This window comes from Felis catus, chromosome F2 (assembly GCF_018350175.1).
Source record: "Felis catus isolate Fca126 chromosome F2, F.catus_Fca126_mat1.0, whole genome shotgun sequence".
Taxonomy (NCBI): Eukaryota; Metazoa; Chordata; class Mammalia; order Carnivora; family Felidae; genus Felis; species Felis catus.
This window is the reverse complement of record NC_058385.1, coordinates 67,961,375-67,978,485: the sequence shown is the minus strand read 5'-3', so window position 1 is coordinate 67,978,485 and position 17,111 is coordinate 67,961,375. Positions and strand designations below refer to the sequence as shown.

Below are 17,111 nucleotides of genomic sequence, written 5' to 3'. Positions count from 1 at the left end.
TACCTGCTGGTCTTCATGCCCTGTGCCTCTTTCTACTTCATTTCATGGCTTACAGTATTTCCTTGCCTGATAATGGTGATCAGACTACATATACAGTATCTCTATTCCTCTAAAATTTAACATGATGAAACATTTTCTAAACATTTAATTTTTTTGATTAATGATTTCACAAATCTCAATTGCTTCCAAATTCCAAATATCACTGAGAAATATCTTTGCATATGAAATGCATTTATATTTTGGATTATTTTATTAGAATCGAGTCCCAAAAGAACAATTACCAGCAAAACATTGTAAAATCTTGACACACATTCTGTGCCTTTAATACTCAGTTGACAGAGTTGTCTTAAATTACCATTGTGTTATCAAAGCTTAGCCTGATCCTCAGATGTAGTTGGTGTGTTTTATTAACTACAATGTTGGCATGTATAACCTAGAATTCTAAAACGCTCCTCTCAACCTTCTGCTCCTTGAGGACCTCCTCTTCTCCAACTCTGACCTCCAGCTTATGCAATTATCAGAATTCAGCCGTAGGCCATTGGCCTTCAGAGCAAAGCCAAAGAATAGTTAACTGCTTCTTAAAGCTTGGAATTCTGAAAACATAATAATACACTTTCTATTTTCAGAGGTGGGGCTATGGCAGGACTTGCTAGTCAAGTCAACTGAGTCAGCCAAGATGAGAAAGTTAATGTATTTCAGTCAAGTATGTCTGTGCTGGCATGTACTATCACCCAAAGCACTGCATAGAGAATATTTTATTTAGGGGCGCCTGGGTGGCTCAGTCGTTTAAGCATCTGATTTCGGCTCAGGTCACGATCTCACGGTCTGTGGGTTTCAGCCCCGCGTCGGGATCTCTGCTGACAGCTCAGACCCTGGAGCCTGCTTCAGATTCTGTGTCTCCCTCTCTCTCTGCCCCTCCCCTGCTCACGCTCTGTCTCTCTCTCAAAAATGAATAAACATTAAAAAAAATTTTTGAAAACCCAATATTTTATTTAAAAAAAAATTTTAATGTTTATTATTCTTCAGAGAGAGACAGAGCACAAGCGGGGAGGAGCAGAGAGAGAGGGAGACACAGAATCTGAAGCAGGCTCCAGGCTCTGAGCTGTCAGCACAGAGCCAGACGCGGGGCTTGAATTCACAGACCACGAGATCATGATCTGAGCCGAAGTCGGATGCTTAACCGACTGAGTGACCCAGGTGCCTAGAATATTTTATTCTAAAGGATTGTTTTAATACCTCTTCAAGTATCAAATAATAAATCGGGTCTTTTAGTATTGGCTTCCACTCTGCACACTATTCAAACAATGAGCATATTTCAAAGACACCATAAACTGCTTCAAATTCTTCTTGTAAACAACTGCATGTTCGAATCCTCCTAATTTTTGATATCCAATATCATTGTCCAGATTAAAACTTCTTTCAAGATCCCATGTTATAGATGTGCACTTATCCTACCTTGGGGAAGACCCCCCCCCCCGAAGTCAGTGATATCTGCATTTAAGGTAGAAAGATGGATTTGTCCTAAGCAAGTGACAAGAGACAGAGATGGGGGGCGGGGGGAGAGAGAGGGAGAGAGAGCAGAGAAAGCAGTATCCTCCACAAAGCGATCAGTGAGCGTGAAAGTCCGCAGGTAAAAGAGAACACAATACCCTCTGGAGATGGCAAGTGTCTGGATCAAAGCGGTGAGCAGAGTGGTGAGAGAGTGAACAGAAACCTGGTGCCACAAGGGTCTTTTTATTCTGGAAGGCTCGGGGAGTCTCCAGAAGACCACGTGGCAAACAACCATGACCCTATCTTAGGATGATCCATCACTCCGGCAGAAACTGGCAGAAGGCAAGTCTGCTGCAGGGAGGACGTAGGAGGCTGAGAGTCAAACTGCAAAGAGGGCAGCAGTAGCAGTGGGAGAAGAAATGGAGAGAAGACTGGTAGAGGCTTTTGGGAAGGGGACTAGACAGCACATCTGTCTAGGAATAATTCCTATTCCTCTCTTTGTGGAAATAATCTTTTGCTTTAGGTAAATGTAAAATAAAACCACTGTGCTCTGAAGCAGAAAAAATATATACCTAAATAAACTACCACTGTATTTTCTTGGCTCCACGTCAACAAATGTAAAAAGCATCGTTAACTTAATAATGTGTGAGGAGGGAAGTCAACGCTACCACAGAACAGGAGAGAGGGCTGTGAAGGCTGATGGTCAGGGAAGGAACTAAAAGCTCTAGAGTCTAACTTGGAAATTTCCTGCTTTACGCAACTAGAATGAAGTCAAAGAATAGCCCCCACTTCCCTGTCCCCCAGCCTCCTACCCCGGGGGTGGGGGGGAAGAGAAAGAAAGTACTTCTCATCGGTGAGCACTCAGTGGTGAAAGTGGGTGAGAAGAGTTGCCAGGAAGTCTGGGAATACCCCCTGCCAATTGGCAGCCACACTTTGGACCCAGACTGCGGTCATCAGCCAGGTGTGCTAAAGCAATCTGGGTGAAAAGGGACACCACACCTTGCCCCATCCTCCCATTCCCAGGACCAGTGTGGGTCACAGTGTCTGCTGTGGAATATTTGTTCCCTGGAGAACATTCACTCAATGCCCCAAGTATATATGAAGCGCTGGTCCCACGCTGGGTGCTATTCTAGGCACCAGAAATGGTACCAATCAAGGCAGACAAGGACCTGCTCTCACTGAACTGACATTCTAATCAAACTGCATGATAAACACGAAGAATTACATAGTAAAGAAAACTGATTAATGCATCTGACCCTGGGATCTTTATTATCATTATCTCTTTTTGAGAGAGAGACAGAGGGAGTGTGGGCAGGGAAGGGGCAGAGGAAGCAGGAGGGGAGAGAGGAGGGGGGGGAGAGAGAGAGAGAAAGAGAGAGAGAGAGAGAGAGAGAGAGAGAGAGAGAGAGAGAGAATCTTAAGCAGGCTCCACTCCCAGCATGAGCCCAAAGTGGGGCTTGACCTCAGGATAAGATCATGACCTGAGCTGAAATCAAGAGTCAGACGCTTAATCAACTGAGCCACCCGGGTGCCCCAGATCTTTATTATTTTACCTAAATAAATAAACAGACCACATTTATGCTGAAAAACTCTACTCAACATTTTTCATCAACCCTCTAGCTCACTCTCTTGTTTCTTCTCCAAAGTTTGCATGTCAAGCTCTAGGCCCTGCAATCACAGGTGACCAGTTTCCTTTTTCTCTCACTCCCGAGACATTAATTATTTCCCTATGTTCCTCGAACCTACCACAGTGCTCTGCATATAGGACGTAACTGTTTACTAAAAAAACAGAATTTAAAATAAGTCACTGGGTGATCTATTAAAAAAAAAAAAAAAGCTAAGTAAATAGGTTGGCTCAAACAGCAGAGCCAATTTTCTCCAGTTAAATCTCATGTGTATACATAAAAGAATCCCTAACACAGTAAAGGAACATGCAGCAGTTAGGGAAACTTGCAGCTCTATAACATATGCTCCATTATATTTGTTCATAACAAATGTATTTCACCAGACACAGGGTGGTTCGCTACGTGAAAAGCATCATTCCTTACACTTCACTCCCTGCTTCGCTATCAAGAGATGGTTGCCAAAACCAATATTGTACTGAAAAGTGATTTGTTACCTTTTCAACATGTTTTTTGTTCACACCCTTGTCAATGACAGAATATTACTTAACTACTAAATAGTCTAACAATATTTTATCTTTCATTTAGTCTTTTAACACTTCAACAAAGTGACTAAAACACTCTGAGCTTGCTTCCTTGCATTTCAGAATTTATGCCAATTGCTAATAACATAAAACGTATATCCTTTAAAGTAAAAATTACTGAAGTAAAATGCCATTAAGCAAGTTTAAAAAGATCAGGTTAACTAAAATATGGGGAGTATTTTACAGTTTATAAAACACTTCCACTTTTCATTTTTAAATATGATTTAATCCTCACACAGCTCTGTGAGCTAGGAAGCATTATTATTATTATTATTATTATTATTATTATATTACTCATACTTCACAGAAAAGTAAAATTCCATTGATCTGATTAAAAAAACACAAACTATCACTTGGTTGAGCAAGAATCTGAATTTCTATTTTCAGATTCCAAATTCTAGATCTTTCCATGGGTTGGACAGTTTCTACCCTTAACACTGTTCTCAACATATCTAGGTGACTAAATACATGAGTTTAAGAGTTAGCAAGAGAATACGATTTCCTAACATAAACTTTAGCGAATGTAAGGACAGTACTTAAAATACACAAAAATGATCATTATTAAGGCTATCAATTATGCACATGAATAGATACCTTTCAGAACTACTAAGAATACAAGGAGATGCTAGCAAGGTGCCAAAGATTAGACTGTAAACCCATGAGCACCAGGACTTGTATTTCTTGTTCACTGCCCTATTCCCAGCGTACTGAACAAACACTTGCCAAATGAATGAAGAAGTATTAACATGGAATACAAAAGTGAGGCTTTCAGATATAGAAGAATGAATGAAGTTAATTTATATTCAAATCCAGGAGACCAGGTGCCATCTAAGTCGTTAGGTTATTCCTGAGTAATCTGTAGGTAGGTGCCTATAACTATGCTGTGCACATACGGCTCCTGCCCTGTAGGTAATAAACTGTGTGAGATCTAGAATTAGAAGTCAGATATTGAATCCTCTAGAGTGCCTGATTAACCAACCTTTACTAGATGAGTTATTTTCAACCCTGTCTGTACATTATTAGCATGATACCTGGAGAACTTAAAAAGAAATGCCTGGAGAGCCCTATTAGATACCAACTAAATCTAAATCTCTGAGGGTGGGGACAGGCTGATTTTATTTTTAACGTTCACATTTGCTATGATACCCAGTGACAGGTAAGTGCCATTACTATAAACCAATGGTTCTCAAACCCTGGTGTACCGGAGACCTGGAGGGCTTGCTAAGATTAACCCCACCCCCAGTGATGCAGATTCACGAGGTCTGGGGTGGTGCCTGAAAATGTGCATTTTTAATAAATTTCCAGGTGACCTTGATGCAGGGCTGAGAAGCACACCCTGAGGTTGACTGCTGCGCACACCATCTACAATGTCTCTGGAATTAAAGAATAAATGTAAGGGATAGGTGAACAGAAAGACATGAAAAAATATACAAAATTTACATATTAAAAGAAGAACTTCATGCTCAATACCACTGATCATTAGAAAAACATAAATTAAATCCATGATGAGATACCCCTACATACTTATTCGAATGGCTAAAATTAAAAACAAAACCCAAACAACCCCAGTGCTGGTGAGGATGCACAGCAAACACACCTCTCCTGCGCGGCTCAAGGGGACACAGGGGGGGTTCACCATGTTGGAAAGCGGTCGGTCAGGTTCTCAGAAATTGAACGTGCACTTCCCATACCAGCCCAGAGCCCCATGCCTGGGTATTCATCCAGGAGAAATTAAAACTGATATTCCCATAAAAACCTGTACACGAATGTTCTGTAACACCTTGATTTATAACGTCCCCAAGCTGGAAACAAGTGAAATGCCCTTCAGCTGGTGACTGGATAAATAAACTATGATACATGCATACAGTGGAGCACCAGTCACCGTACACAATGCAACCAGCCACGGATATTAACAACACTGTGGCTGAATCTCAAATGCAGTCTGCATTTGAATGAAAGAAGCCACTTAAATGGCTGCATATTGTATGATTCCATGTATGCAACATTCTGGAGAAGTTAGAACCATACAGAGAAAAAAAAGAAAAAGAAACAAAAACAGTTACTGCCAGGGGCTAAAAATGGGGTGAGGCTTTGACTACAGAGGGCCGCCCATTGTATCATTATACACGTCTAAACCACCATAAAATGGAAATGACTGCAACCTCAGGAAATAATAACTTGACAAGACAACTCTTTTCTTAAGTATGATGTACGTCGTCCCCAGGACACATGATTTGGTCCTTCCCATTCTAGGTTCAGGCTGCTTTCTGAGCATGGACGGCATCCCACACTCTCAAAGTAAGCCACCAGGAGGAAAAAACACCCAGGGCTCACAGTTTGTGTTTAAACTTGCCGCTGACTCATTTCACCCTTGATAACTGAACCTTTCTCTCCTAATAACTTTAATTATAGCCATGTCTCATCCTAAAGCTTCCCTTTTCCTCAGGAATGTATTTGTTAGCCTTGTGACCTCCTGACTGTGAGACACTGCGTAAATATGTCACCTCCAGGATTCAGTCTGCTAAAAACAGAGCCTGCGTCTTTCGTGCATTCCTCCCTCGCATGTGGATGTCGTGAAGACTAGGAGAGATGATGTAGGGGCACGGGGTTACTGTCGTGATGCTTGAAATAAACTTCATGGAATTTGTTCTAAACTTGTAAGTACAATAAATACCCTATTCCTCTCTGCCGTAACACAGCAACTATTCACACCGGAAACGGTATCCTTAGGCACTATTTCCTGAGCGTATTGCCAAAACCACACGATCTGGAAAAGGAGGATCCGGGTCTGAATCTCACTACGTAACGAATTTTGTGACCTTGAGTCAACTGCTTACCCTCTGTGAGCCCCACTTCAAGTACCTGTTTCTCTAGGGCATACTTTGAAGACAGTATGAAACACATAAATAAACTACTATAGAATGTCTGGTATGATTCCCACTCTCTGACCTCTGCTTGGTAGACGTGACCAAGCAAGAGACTCACTCTCAGCTGGATGAGGCAGATTCCCCCAGTGTCCTCAGAGTACAGCAATGCAGATCTATGACCTGGGAGATTCAAACAAATTGTTCACTACCCAAGAGTCTTACAACAGATCAAATCTTCAAGAGATAAATGAAACGCTTGAAGGGAGAGAAAAACCAAACAGGCACGTGTCTTAAAGAGTTAGTGTGGTACGCAGGGAAAAGAGCACGGGTTTTGATGTCACCCAAACCCGAGTCTGAATTTCAGCATTTATGATCTGAGGGAAGTTATATTACTTCTCTTTGCACATTTTCTAATCTGTAAAATGGGTATAGTTATCTTGTAGAGTTGTGAGAAATAAATGGTAAGGTAGACAAAGTATGCAGGTACCATACCCTATGCACGGGTAGGCACTCAAACAATGCTTCCAGTTATGCATTAACTCAACAAGGAATCATGAAGTATCATATACATCAAGCTCTTTATGAAGCGTGCCTATCACTTCGACTATTCCTATTTTCCAAAAGGACTAGGGCAAATCTAAGGTGAAGGCAAAGCAGATGGTGTCTTTACTGCTCCATAAAAAGGGCATTTCTCACTGCCAAAGAGCTCCCTGAATAGCTTAGTGCCCTGATTAAAACACCACAACAGAATCAATCTAATTTGAATGCACCTTTTTTCCTCACTCACTCAGTTATTTCTTTGGTACTGAAAATCCTGCCTTAATGTAAAACTTCCTGGAAAGTAACAACTCTATGAAACAGGAGGAGGAAGAGGTCGGCTACACCTGGCCCTAATGCTCTCTTTTTATCCCTGGCGTCTCTTGTCTTCCGGTTCCACTGTTTACTAGCTTTGTAACCCTGGGCATATCACTTACCCTCTCTGAAGCTGCTTCATCATGAAGATGGGAATGGTACCGCTTAGCTTCACTGATGCAAGTAAGGATGTACGGGAAAGAGAAACTACATGGGTGGGAAACACAAAGCAGAAGGGAAGAGAGACACAGAAGGGAGTCAGACAGACACTGACTCAGAGAAGAGGAAGAGGGAGAGAGGCAAACACACAGGAATAAAAAATTTGCATAGGACAGAAATCTCACTCAGTGAGCATAAACCCTTAGTCAGGGATGTAATCCAGCCTGAAAAAGTCAGTCTCTGTTGTGAAACTTACGATTTTTAGCATTTCCCACCAATTAATGGTCATCCAGCAAGTAAATGGGAATGGCTTGATCAATATCATCAAGGAAAACATGAAGACCAAGTGAGGGAGGGCCACAGAGATGATAAAACTGTCTAAGGAGGAGCCAGCAACTTAAGTTTTCATTAAATGCTTAAATGTTCTAAGCAGTCACACTTAAACTGAGCCATACTTAATTCCTAAGCATGGTGCTACCTGACACTGAAAACTGTGTATTAGCATATACACCATACGTTTGCACCAGTAGGTAAATGGATACGCACACAAAATCATTTATGTTGAATTTTTGAGCAATTTAAAGGATTTTCCAAGACAATATAAATTGCTAACCTTTGCTCATTTTAGATCCCAACCTTCTGAACACTAGCTGTCTTCTTATTAGCTTCTTTACTGATGAGGTATTATTGAAGAGAAAAGGTGTGTTATCATCACAATGCCTTCACTAGGGTCTGGCCCTCTTTTTCTAGTCGAATAATTCAGTTTTATAAATATTAACCAAACTCTGAGTATGTGAGGAGCAAAAGGAATATAGGGAGGATTAAGCAATTCCTGCCTTGAAGGGTCCTGGGCTCTTGGTTAATGGCAGGCCAGCAATACACACTGTTTCGATAGGTGGTTATATTCTATCATATGACAAAGAGATTTGTGCATTGAAGACTATCAGGACTGAGTCAGGCTGGTCAAAACTTTGCCCAGTTGAAAAGCACCCAACATATTTCTAGGCACAGCCAAACATTTTGCCTCTTGGCACCACCTTTGTTCTCGTCTCTTTCCTTTCAGGTTTCAACACTCACGCATGGCCTCCCGGCTTTCGAAATTGCTAATCTTCTCTTTAACCCCACTGTTCACCTGCACCTGTTTAAGAGCTCCCAGATCCCGCCCCTCCATCCACAAAAATCTCCATTTGCTTTTCAGTAGAACCCACCAGGCTTCTATATACTCCCAAATGATGTGAAACGCACAACCTGGCCTTGACAACAAAACCACCCCCTTCTCTGAAGAAATCACAGTCTACTGTTAATTGGCCAAATTAAAGCTGATGTTGCTCGTCAAGGGCCTAACAAAGCACTGAAAAATGGTAGTATGAGAAGGTAAAACCAATGGTCACAAACCGACAGTTTTGTTTGCACAGTGTTTTAACAACTGGTAATGGAAAAATAATCAGTTGAATTTCTGGGTTTCCCCAGATAACCTCAGGATCTGACCACAGTGGGTCCTCACCTATTATCCCCAGCAACAACAGACAGGCATGCGTGGCAGGTGTCTCCTTCAGATAGGGCATAAGCTCTCAAGTATTTGACGGTTCTCCTGAAGATTCTTGTGACCATCAAGGACCTGTGCTGTAGGTACCATGTGCCCAGACATCAGGCTGGAGTTCAAGGACTAAAGCGGTAAGCAAAACATCAAAGTCCCCACCCTTGTGGAACTGCACTGTGGTTTTGACAAGATATAGAAGGAAAAGGAAAGCAACCCACTAGGAATAGCGAAGTGAAGGTATTCTAATGTTCCTGAGGAGTTCCCCATTCATGGCAGCCCAGGTAAATCCTTCTGTGACGTGAATGGTCACTCACTATTCTATCAGCTTTGATAACTAAATTAAGTGTGTTAAAGTGAGGGTACAGAGTTGATTTGTGAGTCCATGTAATTACAAGATTACAGTATAAAATGTCCCCATCACTGAAACAATTTCTAAGCTCACTCGTGGATTCCATGATCTCCACACCTTATATCCTACATCCTCTATGTAGGATATACAATTTAGAAATACGTCTAAATTTCTGGTGAAGGTCTTCAGATTAGTAAATGTTCGCCTTTCCTCTAAGCATTTCAATGTACCAATAAAATTACATTTCAGATTAGATTTTTTAATACTAAAGACCACAGATTCAGTCCATTCTACTTTTGATCACAAAGTGAAGACCTTATATTTCAAAGGTTTCTAAATATCAAATTACTGTCTAATGTCCTCAAGTTCTGCCTGGCTGAGCTGCACTACAAATTCTCATGCCTGCTAATTCTATAGCTGGTGAGTGAATAAAGGATGGCAGGAAGATTGCTTGATGACTTGAGGAAGTGTCCGTACAGGGGTACTGCACATTCTAACTAAGTTCTCCTGATGCAAAAGTGCAGGAAACCAGCAGTTGGAACAGTGAAGACAGTTTAAGTAAAAGCATCAAGGAAAATCGCCTGAACATATTGTTTAGATAAATGAAAATCACTTTACTCAAGAAAGTACAGTCACGTCTTCCCTAAACCAAATCATATTGCTGGGTTTCACAACTTGGGTTAATTAACAACATGATTCTCGTTTAGGGAAATGGAATCTTTTTTCTTTGGAATTGTTCCCTAACTCAGTTATCATCGCCACTACCAAAGGTAAAAATGATCTCCGATCAATCTTGATTTATATGCCTCCAAGAATTACAACTAAGAAAAACGGGTGGCACCTGCAGGGAGGCCAGGCTACGCATTAAGTGGCTCAAACCCAGGTCTTCTAGCTGCGAAGCTCATATTCTTTCCACCATGTTCTACTGGCCCTTTCTCAATATCAATAATAAGTGAAATCTAAAGCAAGCTTTCAGTTTGCCAAGATCCATTATCGCATTAGATCTTGGTAATAATCTTGGGAAGCTGGGACAGACATAGTATCTCTAATATACAACACAATGGGTCCCCAGGTATGGTATTTATAGGAAAATCTGAAGTTTAAAAAAAAAAAATCCAAACCAAAAACCTACCCTTGTTTCTGACTGTGGCTTAAATGTTTGTTTTGGGAGAGAGAGGGAGAGAGAGAGAGAGAGAGAGAGAGAGAGAGAGAGAGTGTGTTGGGACACTTGAGAGTGTTGGGACAGATGAGGGACAGAGAGAAAGGAGACAGAATTCTGTACTGATAGTGTACAAACTGACATGGGACTCGATCACACAGATCATGAGATTATGACCTGAGCTGAAATCAAGAGTCGGACACTTAACCGACGGAGCCACCCAGGTGCCCCTGATTGCAGCTAGACCAGGGGTCTGTAAACTGTCCAAAGAAGTTGTATCCGATGCCTTGTAATATCCTTAAGACATAAATAACTACTAATAAAAGAATTACTGTGTGCAGTGTAAATACGTTACCTTTTGAGTCATTGTATCTTGAAATGAGTATGGCGTACCTGTTATGTTTACATTCTCGGGACGGCAAATACCAGATTTTTGTACTATCTCTACTCTTTCCCACCGTAATCCTGGGCCTGAACTCAGCCTCTGAATCTTTCTGAACATACAGCTCCACGTAGCGCCTATCAAATGACTGGCAGTGTTGTATCAGCCATACAAATAAAAGCTGCATTTTCCTAGTCTCACTCTCTCCTATATTGTACAGCAGTGGTTTCTTGCATTTTTCTTTGCTTTTGATTTCTTATTAATAGTTCTCACATTATTTCATGTTTTCATATATTGTCTTCTCTGCCTTTTATTTATCTCGGAGCACCGAATGCAATCACTTATATACAGCAGTCCCTCGAAGTGTTTTGAACGCACCTAAGACAAATGTGTGGTATTTATTGGAAAAATCTAAAGCTAAAACAAAACAAAACAAAACAAAACAAAACAAAACGAAAACAAACACTCCCTCCTCAAAACTGTCCTTGTTTCTGATTATGGTTTAGACCAGAGGTCAGTAAACTTTTTCTGTAAGGTGCCAGGTAGCAAACACTAAAAGCTGTTTGCCAGATGGTCTCCGACGTAACTACTCAACTCTGCCATCATAGTGTAAAGCACACACAATGTGGAAACGAGTAAGTGTGTCTACGTTCCAATAACACTTTATTTTGGATGCTAAAACCTGAATTTTATATAATTTTCACATGTCACAAAATATTATTCTTCTCTTAAATTCTCCCCCAGCAACTTAAATATGTTGGCAAAAAACAAGCATTCTTGGCTTTCAGGACCTAGAGAAACAGGCAGGCTGGACTTGACTCACAGGCTATAGTTCGCTGACCTCTGGCCCAAATTTGTGGTTCTCAAAATGAGAACTTCAGGTGGTCTGCACGATCCTTTCAGCAAGTCCAACTACCGATGTGTGAGGCCAGATTTTCTTTATAGGCTTCAACCCAAACAACGTACCACAGCGGACTGAATGCGGAAGCAAATGCGAGGGTCCAGCTGCCTCCTATTAAAGCCACAAACTGAAGAGATTTGCAAAAATGGAAAACAATTTCACACCTCTCACTCATTTTTCCGTCATGTTTGGAAAATACATGGTTATATTTCATAATCCTCCTTACGGTAACACGTTAGGGACTTATCACTGATTTTTAAAACGGATTAATATTTTTAAGAAGGTCTCAGTTTTGATTTCTAATGTGATAAATGTCAACAGCTACCACCCATGTAATAAACAAATGCTCTCCGGAGGCCCTCGGTAGATTTTTTTAAATGTAAAGGGATCTTGAGACCAGACGGTTTGAGAACCAGCTGCCGAGCCACAGCTGGGTTAACTTACTGGCCGCGGGGTGCGGGGAGGTGGCTTGCACGCCACTTCCTCAGACCCCCTGATTTCAATCTCCATCTTGACTTGTCCCCACCAAAGGGCTTCCTGGCGTTGCTGTGATTGGGTCCCCACTCGGCAAAACTGAATCCCACGCAATTTAGGTTTGTGTAAATAAAGGTGGTGAGAGCGTGGTGGTGATTTTCATGAAAGGACCCTTGAGCTCTGTGCAGACCAATAAAACTGTTTCAGCCTTTACTTTGCTAAACTAGGCAACTTGAAGCAAGACTCTCTCCCTGGCTTGTAGTTTCCAGTCTTTATAAAAAAAGAAAAAAAAATTATTATTATCATTCCTTCCCTTCAGAACATCTCTCAAAACAAATATTCACTGGCTCCTGTATAAAGCCTGGTCCCTCCGACTTGGCGCCGCAAAAACCGTGGGCTCCCGATGCTAATGAGCATCCTCACAGCAGCATTAAATCTAAAGAAACAGAATCCATCGCCCACGGTGCTACTTTGCCAGCACTAATAACGCACTGAAAATCGCATTTACAAGTCGTGTGCGCACATCTTAGAGAACACTCGAAGAGGGCATTACTATTTTGCTTGCTCTGTCATTTGAGATTTAAAAAGAGTATTTTAGGAGAAACAAAAAGGGAAAGTTGTCTTAATTCCAGTGTTACGTATATAGGGGAACCCGATATAAGGAAGCATTTCTTTCAGTATAAGTCTACTTTGTCTCAAGTTTAAAGTTTAACTGTCTATCCAAATGATGTGAAGTACTGCCGGCCTTGGGAAACCACCCCCAACACCATCCCCTGACCATCTGAGAGAGAATTAAAGAAATAATAACCACGATTCCGACACGTATCATTTTGCTGAACTGCACACTCTTCATTAGAAAGTGCGTCACCGTGAGTGTACGATTCTACAAACCTTTACAGCTATCTCTTAGGGAATAATACTTTTGTAAACAATAACAAAGGAGGAAGAAATTTATATTTTTGGATATTTATCCTTCACTGTGTATCATAAGATACCTTTTTAAAAAAATCAAGAATTTTTGATCTTGATTATGATCGGGTAATTTGTCATTATTGGCTCCAAGCAGAAAAATGAAATACATGTGGCTACTTTGACCAACACCAAAAACTGAAATTCACTAGCATCTTTAAGATCAGAAAGACACTAGCAAATCATTATATTACCTGTTTGGGGGATTATTACCCATTTGGGGGAACCACGCAATTTATATTAGAAGGATTTTGGTAGCTGAAGAAGAAAAAAATAGACTAAAATGCGGAGAAAATGCTTACTGTTTAAATCCACATTAAAGCAAAAGTCTCATCAGGATTGCAAAACATTCCAAATTGTGAAACTTAAGTTACTTGTAAGATAGACAAAAGTAAAGCTGCTTCCTCAGTCATTTTTTGAGATCTCAGCATCAATTTAAAGAAAATGCTTATATGTAAAAGAAAGCTTATTTCAAAATAGGAATCCCTACGCTCAGTACAAATAAGGACGTGAAGTAAATTTACATGCCCTACCACAGTGCTCCAGCCGTATGCAAATGAAGGTGATGGGAAATTAAAGTTTACAAAAAAGTTATTTGCTTCCCTATCCGATTCTGTAAGGAATAAAAGAGTCAGGAGCCGAGAGCAATGACAAACAATGCAAATGCAAAAACGATCAAATTACATAAAGTTGTTAAGTGGATTAAGCGGACAAAGAGGAAAAGAAAAGGACGGATGTACTTCACTGTACAGAAAAGACAGATTTCTGTCAAATACCGTCTACAAAATTTTGGGATAATGAATCGCTTCTTTTCCCAATCTCGTTTTTAAATCAAAATTATGTTGGAATCCAAATCGCGATCGCGTGGCATTAATGCTACTACGAAGACAGAAGGGATCAGGAAGATTCTAGTCCACAACTGAAAAGAAAAAACTAGTCTGAGAAAACGGTGCTACTACTCCAAAGCAGCAAAACCAGAATCGAACTGGTTATTGTAAAGGGTGGCACAGCAGTTTAAAATTTGAAAAACACCATTGCTATTTTAATAAGACAGTTCCGTTTTAATTTCCCAATTCCTCTCCCCAGCAGTGGGACAATACAGTGTAACCATGTCTGGCTGCTGGGGAATTCTCTTAGCACTTTGTGGAAACTGTTGGCTTTCAGAAATGGACAGGCTGATTTGAACCAAAAGTCAGACAAAATACAGAATTGCAACAACAATAAAAAGCAATTTAGAAAGAGGATCAAGCCAAGCAGATAGGCAGACTTTATAAAATCAGTTTTCTGGGGCGGCGTATCAGGTCAGTTCCTTAAATTCAAAAAGCCAAACCAAAGCAAAGCATGCGGACTTACATTGCTTCTTCAGTTCTTTCAGCTGTTGTTTAAACTGTACAAATTTTGCATTATTTTGAAAGTCTGTGTCACAATTCTTATTCTGTAAAGCCAAAAATTTCTTCTCCACTAATAATTTTAGATCTGGTATCTTCTCTGGACGTTCTTCTTTTACCTGAGGAAGACAAACAACACAATTGCCTTCATTTAAGGTTAACAATGACACCGTTTTGTGAACATTATTTTTATCTCATTTCATTCAAATAAAAATACAGTGAGGTAGAAAACACAATCCCAACAGAACCAGAGAGCTTGGGACTTGTTCCAGAACAGATGGCCGGTAAACGGTTGGGGAGCCATTCATCCCATCTCCTCATCACTTTCTTAAACCCTCCCTCCAATGCCCGACTAACCTCCTGTCTCCTGACAACTACTAGGGAAAAATCTCACACCAGAGCAACTCTGTGCCCTCCAACGTCAAGGGAACCTGGGCCTCATGGCTTCCTCCTTTTTTTCAGGTCTGCTCAGTCCCCTCTCCTCCTCTTCTCTGGCTCTCTGTCCCAGCAGGAGAGAGAGGCTCCTACTTCACAAAGAAGTTGAGGCTTTAATCTTGAACTTTGCCATCTGCAGCCACAAGGAATAAGTGTCCCCTGTTCTGTTCAAAGCTAAACTGTCAATCTATCTTCTTTTTGTCCCCCCCCCCCCAATATTTTACTGTCAAACTTCCAAACATGTGGCCAGGTTGAAAGAATTGTATTTTACCACTCATCTACCTCCTAGATGCCACAACTGACATTTTGCTATGTTCACTTTATCACCATAGCGATCCATCTATCTGTTCTTTCCATCCTTAATCTTGCTTCAAGTTCATTCCTAATTTATCTTCACGTCTGTCAGGCCACACCTTCTTTCCCCCAAAACCTCTGAATTGGCTCCTTACTCCCCAATTTAACAGACAAACTCCTCTAACCCCTGCCCGCTCCACTCAGGTACTTTCTCTTCGTAGTCTAGCTCCTCGGAAAAATCATCTGTACCCACTGTTTCTAGTTCCTTGACCTCAACCTTTAGCCACTGCCGTCAAGCTGCTGCCCCCGCCCCCCGCTCCCCACCCCCTTCACTGTGACTGCTCTTCTTTAGGCCTTCATATTTGGCTTCCTGATGCCCCTGCACCAAGCAAAATTCACCAAACTCTCCCTTGCAGCCCAACTCTCCCTTAAGCCCAACATACCTTGGACTTTTACCATAGCCCCCTTAATATTCGACTGCATTTATTTTTACATGTCTACTTCCCCTAACAAAATGCAGACTCTTTGAAAAATGTGTGATTTATCACTGCGTTTGCCAGCACGTGGCATGTAGTAGATAGTATTCAATATATGTACTCGACAGATTTCAAACAAATGAATCTTACATGCCCCAAATATACTTCCCCACTAAAACCCACAAATGATCGACTTAACTGACATTAGGAGAGCATACAGGACAATTTCTAAGCTGGAAGACAACTCAGAGGTCATCTAACCTTGATGTCTACCTTCCTCAGTTTCATAAGTAAATAAAATTATATACAAAGAAGTTAAATGACTTGTTTACTATAATCCAGTTGGTTGGAGGCAATGTTAAGACTGCAAATAGATACAGAAAATTCTTGCTTTTGGTTCCAGTCCATGGAATATATTCATCTCTCTGAATCTGAGTATCAACTAGTGTGAAGTCAAAAGATTACCTGTAATTTACCTGTTTCAATTACCCTTTGTCATGGAAAAAAGAATTATATAATCTTCTTTTGTTTAACTGCTATGCACTTTAATTAGCTAAAATCAAAAAATGAAAATTAACCATGAAACCAAAATGCCTAAATGTAATTTATGGTACAGAGTGTAGAAACTGTTTTCTCATTGCATGGTTGATATTCAACCAGTGCTGGATCCATCATCAAAGAGAGCTGTGAGAAATATGGAGAGGCTTTAATGACACATCTTATACATAATTAAAAATTTTAAATAAGTCCTGTACGGCTAAAGAACCAATAAAGCTCAGTTTGGAAAAGAGAAGGTAGGGAGGCAGTTTAACAATGCCTCATGTCTCAAGAATAGGAGATGTTAGACATGTGACTAGCTATCCTCTACCTCTATAATGGACAGGACAGGATGAAACAAGTTCAAGACTGTAGCATGAAAAGTTCAGAGTAGATACAGAAAATAAATGACAAGTTCTCAGAAAAGAATTATAGTCTTTCTCTCTGGATTTATAAAATAAAATGGACTCACATCCACCTGAGACGTGAATAGTGCTATTATAAGCAGGTATAAAAGACCTTCTCAAGGTCTTTTCTGGGCTGAAATTGTTATTTAATCTGGGGCAATCAGAGCAGAGCTGAGCAGATGATCAGTAAAGGCAAAAGTTCTTTTCCAGTAAAGTCTCTAGCCC

At 40.7% G+C, this 17,111-nt stretch overlaps 1 protein-coding gene across 2 annotated transcripts in view; it reads right to left on the bottom strand.

Moving 5' to 3' along the window:
- Positions 1-17,111, bottom strand: part of NSMCE2 (NSE2 (MMS21) homolog, SMC5-SMC6 complex SUMO ligase) — a 216,713-nt gene that overhangs the window by 135,952 nt on the left and 63,650 nt on the right. For both annotated transcript variants that reach the window (XM_019823121.2, XM_004000117.5), the window contains exon 4: positions 14,703-14,856. In XM_019823121.2, the coding sequence (XP_019678680.1) occupies positions 14,703-14,856 (154 nt within the window). The remainder of the gene's footprint in view (positions 1-14,702; positions 14,857-17,111) is intronic.